General features: G+C 38.5%; 6 protein-coding genes across 6 annotated transcripts; 1 reads left to right on the top strand and 5 right to left on the bottom strand. All coding sequences in view use genetic code 12, as the record gives it.

Moving 5' to 3' along the window:
* Positions 1 to 1,691: 1,691 nt before the first annotated feature.
* CD36_60220 (uncharacterized protein) lies at positions 1,692 to 2,387 on the bottom strand (the record flags this gene model as incomplete). The annotated part of the gene is made up of 1 exon (XM_002420779.1): positions 1,692 to 2,387. The coding sequence occupies one exon, from the start codon at positions 2,385 to 2,387 to the stop codon at positions 1,692 to 1,694; it is 696 nt and encodes a 231-aa protein (XP_002420824.1).
* Positions 2,388 to 2,623: 236 nt separating this feature from the next.
* CD36_60210 (RING finger protein, putative) lies at positions 2,624 to 3,799 on the bottom strand (the record flags this gene model as incomplete). The annotated part of the gene is made up of 1 exon (XM_002420778.1): positions 2,624 to 3,799. One exon carries the CDS (start codon positions 3,797 to 3,799, stop codon positions 2,624 to 2,626), a length of 1,176 nt encoding a protein of 391 aa, XP_002420823.1.
* Positions 3,800 to 3,984: 185 nt separating this feature from the next.
* CD36_60200 (uncharacterized vacuolar membrane protein YNL115C, putative) lies at positions 3,985 to 5,625 on the bottom strand (the record flags this gene model as incomplete). Its single annotated transcript, XM_002420777.1, has 1 exon — positions 3,985 to 5,625. One exon carries the CDS (start codon positions 5,623 to 5,625, stop codon positions 3,985 to 3,987), a length of 1,641 nt encoding a protein of 546 aa, XP_002420822.1.
* A 168-nt stretch (positions 5,626 to 5,793) lies between these two features.
* On the top strand, positions 5,794 to 6,687 carry CD36_60190 (vacuolar morphogenesis protein, putative; the record flags this gene model as incomplete). Its single annotated transcript, XM_002420776.1, has 1 exon — positions 5,794 to 6,687. The coding sequence occupies one exon, from the start codon at positions 5,794 to 5,796 to the stop codon at positions 6,685 to 6,687; it is 894 nt and encodes a 297-aa protein (XP_002420821.1).
* On the bottom strand, positions 6,682 to 7,674 carry CD36_60180 (diacylglycerol pyrophosphate (DGPP) phosphatase, putative; the record flags this gene model as incomplete). Its single annotated transcript, XM_002420775.1, has 1 exon — positions 6,682 to 7,674. The coding sequence occupies one exon, from the start codon at positions 7,672 to 7,674 to the stop codon at positions 6,682 to 6,684; it is 993 nt and encodes a 330-aa protein (XP_002420820.1).
* A 990-nt stretch (positions 7,675 to 8,664) lies between these two features.
* CD36_60170 (cell surface flocculin, putative) lies at positions 8,665 to 11,406 on the bottom strand (the record flags this gene model as incomplete). The annotated part of the gene is made up of 1 exon (XM_002420774.1): positions 8,665 to 11,406. One exon carries the CDS (start codon positions 11,404 to 11,406, stop codon positions 8,665 to 8,667), a length of 2,742 nt encoding a protein of 913 aa, XP_002420819.1.
* Positions 11,407 to 11,510: the final 104 nt, after the last annotated feature.

Below are 11,510 nucleotides of genomic sequence, written 5' to 3'. Positions count from 1 at the left end.
TGGTGATATCAATCCAATTAAAATTATATCCTGAAAGCTTGTTTATTCTTGTAATATAATTAAATCAATGATATAAGCTGTCTATGTTGGTACTACTAGATATGGCTAGTAGGCTGTATGGTTGGAATAAAATAAAAAGGAAAAAAAAAAAAAAAAAAGAAAGATATATCAAAATATAAAAAATTTTTTATTGGACGGAAAATAATTTTTGTTATAATTGAATACAAAAACTCAATTCTAATTTCAAAATATTATTGATCGATGGAGAACCGTGGATACTTTTCCTTTTACTATGGGATTCGATTTATAATGGAAAAATTGAGTTCAGTTTGAATTCACTTTTGATTAGTTAAAAAGAAAGAGATGAAAACAAAAAAGAAAATTATTTAATTTTTTTATCAGGTCATTTTTTTTTTCCCGACCTCCTTTTCTAAACCTCTTAAAACTCTCTTTACTAGAACCGTCTTAATTGTCATGTATTTTTGTGGTTTGTTAGAACTCAAAAATAGCAAAATGTGTGAATATGTATGGACAAGAGTTTATTGTTGTGACACTCTGAATAACAATAGGAAAATTAAAATTGCAAAAATTGCGAGTCCTGCACAATAATCCAAATGGCCTGATTTTTTTGTTTTGCATCTTTTCTTTTTCTTGTGTATAGAGACGAATGGTTTATTCACGTGTCCCTAAGATTATAGTTGTCATATCTGGGAATAATTAACCTTTTTTGAGATATGCAGAAGGGTGACCACAGGATGTAGGTACAGAGATAGGTTAATAACTTGCTAATTAATACACACGTTTGAGGTGCTCGATCATATTGATATACGTATCTTCTGGTGCTGTAGAATACTACTTCAATTTCTTTTCAAAAGGGCCATCGGAGATGGTGGTGCTGCAAGCAAGTCCAGTTATTTTTTTTTTTTTTATGTTTTTTACTTCCTTCGCTTAAATTTGTTACACAATATCTCTAGCGTTAACTCCACGTAAGTCGGTTTTAATCTGGGGCAAAAAAAAAAAACCGAACAACCCTTGACTTACAGTGGTGGAGGAAGCTTTCGTTCGAGAAATCCTAATAATGCAGAGAATTTACTTTATCTGCAAAGATGGGATTTAGATCCTTCAACACTGAAACCATCCCATAAACAAGACTTGTGGATTCAATTGTAATTACAAACTTCTCTTACTTCTCCCCCTCATTCTATTCTCACTATGCTTTTCGTATTTGATCTCCTTGCTGATTGGTCTTTCTTTTTTTCCTGCCAACTCCTTTGTTTTTTGGGAACAAAATTATATTTCTAAACAGTGTATTATGTTGACGTAACGGTTATTATCTTTTATTTTATTTCTTAGTGGGTGAATTTTTGTGATGCCAGGGAAAGGAGGAGGGGCTATCCACAACATATCAACCGTCGATAAGCTAGTCGTTCTACGTTGGTCCCTCCCAAAACACAAGCTACCATGTACTCAAATGATAGAGGAGAGGGGTGATCTGGTCATTTCAGAAAGCGGAGCAAGAGAAGTGAGTATATATAGCACAAGCTTATTCTATCGTATATATTTTTAACAGAAAATTCGATTGACCTTGGCAAAAATTAAAGGTTGAATATTACAATAGCATACACACTTTAAATCACCAGTTTATATTTCTTCTAAATAATAACTAACAGGAGTACAGCCTAACTGGCCTATTATTTCGAAAAATTTGCCAAGCCATTTAATATTGAAATCCCAATTGGACCAAGAATTGGTAGAAACACTGCTAATTTATGATCCATTGGTGTGAATGATGTAATCTCAGTGGAAACTCCCTTTGGTGTTGCACTTTGAGACTGTTTCAATGTCCTTATTAAATTAGATTTAAAAATATTGAGAAGGGGTAACAAATCCTTCTTTTGTAAGCTCCAATCATTCAATATACCAATTGTGCCGAACCCTTCAACTGTGAAACTGTTGGTAGTTGAGTCCTTAATAGTCAATCCGTTTTGAGGCAAAAATATCACATAATTTAAATTGTTGGTACTGTATAATTCATCTAAATTAATCAAATAAGGTATCTCTGATGGTTCCAACACACTGGAATTCAGTTTGAACAATTCAATGTTATTCTGTATATTGGTTGTTATTCCCAACCTATCCTTAAACTCTGCCGGAATAATCTCATCAAATAAGCTTTCTATACCCAAATCAATCTTCTTGTTGCCATCAGACACAATCGATACGTGAACTTGTTGGAAAATTGGCTCTTCAATGAATACGCTTGATGTTGTTGAGTGTTCTAGATAGTAATATCCAGCAAATGGTAACACCAACAAGATGGTAACTAGTATGATTATTCTTCTAGCATTGGTTATGGTTGGATTGGGTTTAGTTTTTATGGCTGACATTGTTGTAGTAACGCCAAACAACAGAGTAAAAAAAAAAAAAAAAACTTTCAAAAAAAAAAAAAAAAAATTGGATGTTGAAAAACAGAAAAAGTAAACAACACCAAAACTGCTAATGTGCAGGGCCACGCTAAACATCACTCGTATCATTTATAAATTCAAGCATCTACATATGTGAAGAAAGAAATATATATGTATATGTTACAACTACAAACATTGCTCACAAAACAAGAATACTACTATTCTGACTCTGAAAAATACTCCAAATCACAAACATATCGACAATTGGGGCATGAAAACAGGGGATAGCTTTTCTGTAGTAATGGGTGTATGCATCTATAATGCCACCAATGGCCACACGTACTTATAAATAGTGGATGGCCAGGTTGTATGGCGTTCAAACAAATTGAACATTCGGTGGCTTGTTTGTCCCCTATTTGCAATTTTTTAAACATTTCAATATTATAAGGGTTCATTTTCCGCTGCCAGCTGTTATTAAAGTGGCATCTCATTTTGACCAGTCGGTACACTTCTTCAGTGCCCCCTCTATAGTCCATTCCTAATTGAATTATATCACCATCTATGATAGGCATCAACGAACTCTCTTGTGATGCCGGCGAAAGTCTAATATGATTGAGGAATGTACCCGACGAGCTTTTCGTATCTTTTAGAAACCATTGGCCATCTTCATTACAAAAGAACAATGCATGTGTACGTGAAACAACCTTGCTTTTAAAAACAATCGGTGCTGAAGAGCCCTGAGGTGCATGTGCTGCAGCCTTGTTTTTTTCAGTGTATCTCCCTATGTTGATTGATGTCTTTGGTGGTAGCCGACGAATTATTGGTGAAAAATATAGTCCTGACGATGTTGACGAATGATCGATTAATGGCGTTAATCTCACTGAAAAGAACCCGTCTTTATCTAACCCGCCCTTTGCCTCTTCGTCAATGTATGTAGCATCCTGTGCTGGTGGTAATCCTTCTGATGCAGGGTTTTGGGGCTGTCCATTTTCTTGAGATGCTTCTTCCTCCTCCTCTAATGGAGACTCTTCAGCAACTTCATGGAATGATTGACTATTGCCCGAGACCTCGTCTTGCGTGTGCGAATGCACGTTCCCCAAAGTAGGACTATTTGACATTAATGGCTGTGATGCTGTTTCAGATGAATGCGAGCGCATGGTAAAATTATTTAAAAAATTCAAACCAAAAGATGGTCTTCTAGATGTTTGTTGTGATTGTTGTTGTTGTTGTTGTTGTTGTTGTTGTTGTTGTGAGGGTGGCTCTAATGGCGATGATGGACGACTCGACCCTGACGAGTTTATAGGTGGTGTTGAGTTATTGGACTTGGACGACAATGTTCTTCGATTGGACGGTGCAGCTTCCCTGCCTATCATGTTGGATGAGCTTTCTGGCATCTGTGATTTCTATGGCCCGTCTCTCTAAAAGGAAAAAAGAAAAAAAAGATGAAACGACAACAAAATTACCTTGAGAAATGTTGAATCTCGTTTTGTTGAATTTGTTGTCGTTTTAGTTTTTTTCTTTTTTTTTTTTTTTTTTTTTTTGATTACTACCACTACTAAAATATATGCGCCAATACAAACTACCTAACATACTCTTGTTCACCTATTAGTCTTAATAATAGTTGTTGTAACTCCTTTCTACCTTTTGAACTGGTCCAAATAAAATGATCACTATTTTCAGCAATCACCCACTCACTTGTTTTTCTGCTTAGTTTGCTGATTTCATTTTGCCATTTCCCCCAGTTCAACAGTTTTTTTATCATAAAATCAGATGATATAACTCCTACATTCAAGTCATTGATATCGGCATCCATAACTTCATTGTACGACAATATCCCAGAAACCAATTGCTCTTGGCATCGAGCTCTAATATATTTAGACAGGTACACCATATCGCGACCAAATACTCTGCTCTTGCTGGAGAATCGCATAGGGTGTAAAAACCAGTGTAAGTTTGGGACAATTCCCAAGGGCGATACAAATCCTCGTAACCATAATTTGAACCCGGTTATATTGTCCATAACTTCAAGAGATTTCTTGAAAACTTTTGTGCTTTCATTTTTTCTGCCACTGCCACTAAATGGCCATTTCTTTAACAAATCAGGCGACCAGCTATCAACAAATAGAATAGACTGAATCTTGGCTCTATTTCTGCTAGCAAACATTCTTGCATACAACCCACCAATATCGAATCCAACAACGGCAAATGGACCTTCGATCTTTTCCTTTCTCAACGCTTCCGTCAAGTATTCTGTGACAATCCCCAAAGACTCTGGTGGAGGGGCTGAATCAGAAAACCCATAGCCTGGTCGATCCCAGATACAATACCTTTCAACTTTGTTCAAATGGTGCAACTCCTCGATCCATTCTTGAAAAGCCTCGCTTGAGGTTGATTGCCCTCCTTCAACAAGGACAATTGGCTGGTCTGATTTGGCATGAACGTCGCCAAAACACGCTAGATGTACTCGGAACTGGCTATTGTTAACTGGAACTAATTTACCCCATGGCTGTTCGTGGGTGTCAAAACAGTTTATCCACAATGTCAAGCTAATACACCAAACTATCCATAGTATTACAATCTCACCCAAGACCTTGAAAAATATAATGACTAGCTCACTTATGGTTTTACGTTTTTCGATTCTTCCAGTTAACCGAATCTCTTGATAATGCTTACCTTCTTCAACCCAATAACCAATCAAAGAGCTAAACAACGAGTTGAGGCACGCCCAGACAATAAGTGATAAATCTAAAAACCCCAAACTGTGTCGAACAGGCGATACAAGCAACGCAACAATGAAATCAATAAATAAAAGCCCGGACGTAACGTACCCTAATATTCTCTCGTAATAAGCAGGGACTGCAAAAAACCAATTGGTAGTCAAATTTATGAATAAGCTCACCAAGGCTAAATCAAGCCCCAAAAAGGATTTACCGCGATTATTGAAACCTGGGATAGCAAAAAACTGGCTTACCAACAACACTACAAAGAGTGCCAAGTTTATGTAGACCAAAGCTGTGGCAATAACTTTTAATAATCGTATTCTTTCTAACTTTAAAGGAGATACTCTGGGGTCATCAGGGTCTAGCAAAGGTTGCAGTTCCAATTGAGTTGATTCTCTATCATCAGCAGGCACTTCACTGGAAGGGACAGGTGACTCATTCAACCTTCTTTCCTCTGTGTTATTTGATTGTTCGTCTTGTGTTGAATTGTAGTTTGTCATTTCTTGTGCTTGGTTTTGCAAGAAAAAGAGTGTGTGGAGAAGAGGTGGAAATGCAGATAGCAATCATAGCTGTTTATCTAGTGTTTCCAGAAATACACGAGAAAAAAAAAAAAAAAAAAAAAAAAAAAAAAAAAATGAAAGTTAGTTTCTTTTTCCCTATCCAATTCAATGTCCACAATTATAACCATCCCCCATGAAGTGGAAGTGGGTGGATCGACATACTATCAAATCAATATCAAACTCCCACTTCGTTCATTCACGATAAAGAAACGGTATCTGGAGTTTCAGCAATTGGTATTGGACTTGAGTCGAAATCTAGGGATTGATAGTCGAGATTTTCCGTATGATTTACCGGGGAAACGTATCAACTGGCTTAACAAGGCCAGCATCATTGAAGAACGAAAAGTGGGACTTGCAGAATTTCTCAATAATATCATTCAGGATTCCACACTTCAAAACGAACGAGAAGTGTTATCGTTTTTGCAGTTACCGTCTAATTTCAGATTTACCAAGGACATGCTACAAAATAATCGAGCCGATTTGGACTCGGTGCAGAATAACTGGCACGATGTCTATCGTAAGTTGAAGCTGGACATACTCAATGAATCATCCAGTAGTATTAGTGAGAAAATTCATATTCGTGATCGAATCAGTCGTGTATACCAACCACGAATTGTTGACTTGGTCAAGACAATTGGTACAGGTGATGAAGCGATAAAGAAGAAGCAGTTGATTGCCCAATTACAAGAAAGTATTGACAACTTGCTAGCTCAGGAGGTTCCAAAATCAAAGAGGGTGTTGGGTGGAGCAATTAAGGAAACGCCAGAAACTTTACCATTAAACAACCACGAACTTCTTCAGCACCAAATACAAATTCATCAAAATCAAGATAAAGAACTAAACCAGCTTAGAGCCTTGATTGCTCGACAAAAGCAAATTGGCGAGCTAATTAATGCTGAAGTAGAAGAGCAAAACGAAATGTTGGATCGATTCAATGAGGAGGTCGACTACACGTCTAGCAAGATCAAGCAGGCGAGACGTAGAGCAAAGAAAATATTATAGTAGTTTATTTACAATTTCGATATTATCTGCCATTGATGTTATTCTTGCAGGTTGGCCCAATTGTTCATTGGAAAGTTTTTCAAGATCTTCAGCACCTAATACCCGATCCGAGTTCTCGCCCTCAAGTTTCCAAAATCCGCCAATGTTGTGGAAAAATCTTTGAATGCCAAACCTTCGAGGCGGGAACGATCTGCCTGCATTGGCTAGGTTGAATATACTAGGGTGGTATTGTAAATAAAAGGCAGAACCAATAAACGTTCCTATGAATGCACCAGCAATGATATCTTTTAAAAAGTGTCTGTTGTCGCTAACTCTGGTGCTGGCTATGCATGCGGCAATAAGCCACGGCAATATGGTGATAAACACTTTAAAGGAGTTGTTTCTATTGTCAAATGTTTGAAGTCTAGCAGCAAAGTTTAATGCAGCTATTGTCATTCCTGTGAAAACAGTTGACAGATGACCGCTGGGGAAAGTCCTGAATCCTTCTTGGACCAAGTTCCAGTCTGGCTGTGTGCATATTGCTACTGTTGACAATGATGTTATGGGAATGTTCTGGATCATTGGCTCACACCTGTCGATGAAATCTGGGCGGGGGAGTCCTATTATATTTTTCAAAAGCACTGTGACAAGCAATTGTGTTGCCATTGCTCCAAGCAAACATAAACAACCGGCAAAAAAATCCCAAATGCGTCGTCTTATTGGCAAGACGATAAATATTGTAAATAGCAAGAACTGAGCAAATGGGATTCCAGCAGATATTAGTATTAGTAGCCACACACGGACCAAAATGGCATTTTCTGGAAAATGTGTGTACCTAAGGGTAATGTCATAAAGCAGGAATTCGTGGTAGCGTGGAGGAAGAGTTCTTCCCAACGTAGCTGAAAGAATTAAAACTGTCAAATAGAATACGAAATCAAAAACATAAGATATAGTAGTTAAGCCTGAGAATTGTAGTCTATTGATTGTGAACGCCCAATCTCTAACCATTGCGGTAAATGTTTTTGCATCTAAACACAAACAAAAAAAAAATCTTTTCCCAAAAAAGGATGATGGGGAAAACTCTTTCACAAAGTTCTTTCTCCAAAAAAATAAAATTCTAAAACCCCTGTCCTCAGAAATAAATTTAATGGCAACTTAATTGTGTCGGTGGTTACCCCAAATGTATCAATTGCTAGTGGTGATACAGTATTTGAGAAAGTTGGAGGTGTACAGATGTGTGTCGGTCATGCTGGCAGTAGTTGGTGTCGGGCTAGTTGTCCGTCTTGGGGGAATCAGTTAAGAGTTAGTATCGTTAGTGGTCTTGGTAAAGATATCTCTTTGTTTTCTGTGTAACCTGGATCCCATTTCATATAATACAGGACTAAAGACATTGAAGAGTATTTGTACAATTATTTTGCCACACCCGCATGTCTAACTTTTTTGGCAATAAATTTTTGCCAAATTTTTTCAATAACTGCGAAGAATATACTTGTATTCTACTTTACAACTATTAGACTGCTTCCTAAACAAGCATTATCCAGAAGGTGTTTATTGTATGCCCATTTCTAACATTTTCAGTAATCACTAAACTTTCCTGACTTGGAAAACCAGCTAAATTACTCACTCGTAAATTGGCACTATGGCCGAGTTGGTCTAAGGCGGTAGACTCAAGAAAAGCTACTTTTCTTCTTCTGTTTAAACAGGGGTTTTCTACTATCGTAAGATGCAGGAGTTCGAATCTCCTTGGTGTCAATATTTTTTTTTTTTTACCTAGATTTGCCAATCTTTTTTTTTTTTTTGGATCTTGCTCAAACTCCCACTTCACTACGATCTTTGAAAACTTTAAAAAAAAGGTATTAAACTAAATAGCTACTTAACTAGTTTGAAAATTATAAATCTAACGTTAACGAAATAAGCAAAAACAATTTTTTTCTGTTGGGGGGATCAAAACTGCCCTGCAATTTTATAAATATATCCTGTAACAATCCCCTTTCAATATTATATCAACAATAATGTCAACAATCCAAGAAGAGCAACAAAAAGTCCACCGGTATGAACCTTGGCACCAATGTTTTCAATCTGGGTAACTGATTGATTGGTAACTTGTGACGAAATCCATGATGTGGTTAAACTGTTGGCAGCAGTGGATGATGGGTAAACACTTTCAGCAGCAACAGTAACTGAATTAACAACTTCCTTAGCAGCTTGTGTGTCACAGTCATCTTCATCATCGTCCCAACTGTCATCCTCATCTTCACAGTCTTCTGGTGCTGCCGTTGTTGTTGGATGATCATCTTCTCCTTCATCATCGTATCCATCTTCTCCAGGGCAAACGTAATCGTTTCCAGATCCACCCCACCAGCTACCTCCAGACGATCCGCCAGTAACTGAAGTTGAACCAGAGCTAGAGCTAGAGCCAGAACTACCCCACCAGCTACCACTAGAACCAGAGCTTGAGCCGCTTCCGCTGCCGCCATTATCTGGCTCTTCATCGTCGTAGCCATCTTCTCCTGGACAAACGTAATCATTTCCAGAACCACCCCACCAACTACCACCAGAACCAGATGAAGAACCTGAAACAGAACTTGAGCTAGATCCAGAGTTAGAACTTGAGCCAGAACTTGAACCAGAACTTGAGCCAGAACTTGAGCCAGAACTTGAGCCAGAACCAGCACCAGAACCCCACCAAGAGCCTGTGCCAGAACCAGAACTTGAACCAGAACTTGAACCAGAACTTGAACCAGAACTTGAACCAGAACTTGAACCACCACTTGGAACACAATTACCATCATCTTCTTCATACCATTCCCATTCGTCATCATCATTATTAGAAGAGCTTCCTGAAGAGCTTCCTGAAGAGCCACCTGAAGAACCCCCTTCATCTTCGTAACCATCATCTTCCCAATCATCTGGGTAAACAGTGTGTGTGGTAATAACAGTTACAGTGGTTGTATAAATCTGACCACCTGGAGCAACAGTTGTCAGAGGACAAGTAGTAGTGATTGTCAAAGTAACAGTTTCATCACATATTTCACCGGATTGTGTAAGGTATGTGGTAAAGGTTTGACCACCACCAGTATATGTGATGGAAACAACTTCAGTTTCAGTGTGTTGATTGGTCGTTCCCGGCAATTTGGTAGTGAGTGTTTGTGTGGTTGGAACACCATCAGAGGTAAATGTTTTAGTCACCGACCTTGTTGGGATGATCGTTGGAATATCAGTCTCACAATCAGTTTCGTCGTCATCTTCTTCGGAACTAGTTGGAACTGACTTTGTTGGAAGAACAGTGATAGAACCAGAACCAGTTGGAATGATAGTTACTGAACCAGTTGGAATGATAGTTACTGAGCCAGATGGGATGATAGTGGCTGTTCCAGTTGGTATGTCGGTCTCACAATCAGTCTCGTCGTCTTCTTCTTCGGAACTAGTTGGAACTGACTTTGTTGGAAGAACAGTGATAGAACCAGAGCCAGTTGGAATGATAGTTACTGAACCAGTTGGAATGACAGTGGCTGTTCCAGTTGGTATGTCAGTCTCACAATCAGTTTCATCATCGTCTTCTTCGGAGCTAACAGAAGATGTACCAGCAATAGAACTAGAATTGTATGGGAGAGTGACCGAATCAGTTGGAATGATGGTTGGAAGGATAGATCCGGTTGGAAGGATAGATCCTGTAGGAATGATGGTTGGAAGGACAGATCCTGTAGGAATGATGGTTGGAATAATTGGCGTTTCGGTCTCACAATCGGTTTCATCATCATCTTCCTCAGAAGAAGTACTTTTTGGTACACCTGTTTGGCTGGACAACACCCCTGTTTCTTCACTATGAGGAAATGGCAAGCTTGGAATTGGAATGCTAGGAAATGATATTCCTCCAGTAGGATTAGAATTCGAGGCTACGGAATCGGTTGGATCTTCACACTCTTCGTCATCCTCTTCAGCACTGGAACTTGGAACACTTGAAGATTTGGATTTGGAATTGCCAGGAAAGAGATCCGACAAAATGCCTGGGAAACCTCCACCACCACTAGTGGTAGTACTAGAACCAGTTTCTGTTTCAGAGCCAACATTGTTGGAGCTTTGTGTTGGGCTCACAGTTTTTGTTTTAGAGCCAATATTGTTTGAAGTTGGACTCTCAGTTTCCTCAACACAATCTTCATCGTCAGTTTCAGATGCACTTGCTTGAGTGCCAAATAAATCATCGAAAAAACCTTTAGCAGCAGCAGTTGGTCGTTTGGTAGTTGATGAGCTACTTGATAAGTATTCACTTGAAGCTTCACTTGATTCACTGCTTGTTGGACCGCTTGATCCTAACAAGCTATCTAATAAACCAGTGGAGGAACGTGTGGCTGTTGCACTGCTTGATCCTAATAAATCAGACGAGGAATGAGTGATCGATTCACTGCTTGATCCTAACAAATTATCTAATAAACCAGCTGTGGAATGAGTGGTTGTTGAAGATTTCGTTGAGCTTTGAATGGAGGTGCTGTTTGATGAATCTAAAAGCACATTATTCTGGGCATCAGGCTGTAAGGCTGCAGCTGTAGTAGTTGGTTGGGCCGATGACACTGATGACTGAGCGGCAGCTGGGACGGCAGCAGCAGGAGCAGCAGGAGCAGCTGCTTTACTCCCAGTTAATCCTGAAAAAAGATCACCAAAAAAACTTCTTTTGTCAATTTCAGTTGCATTGGTCACTGCAGTGACTGTTAGTAACACCGAACTGACAGTTGTTACTTTCATGATTGATCTTGACTTGTAACGAATGATTGAAAGTTTGCTTAAAAGAAACAAACCAAAAAGATTTCCCAAATTTTTTACTTTACAGCAAATTGGTAGATATATAT

The sequence above is a fragment of the Candida dubliniensis genome, chromosome 6 (genome assembly GCF_000026945.1).
Source record: "Candida dubliniensis CD36 chromosome 6, complete sequence".
NCBI classification, from domain to species: domain Eukaryota; kingdom Fungi; phylum Ascomycota; class Pichiomycetes; order Serinales; family Debaryomycetaceae; genus Candida; species Candida dubliniensis.
Note: the sequence above shows the minus strand (reverse complement) of the source record. Positions and strands in the feature narration are given on the sequence as shown.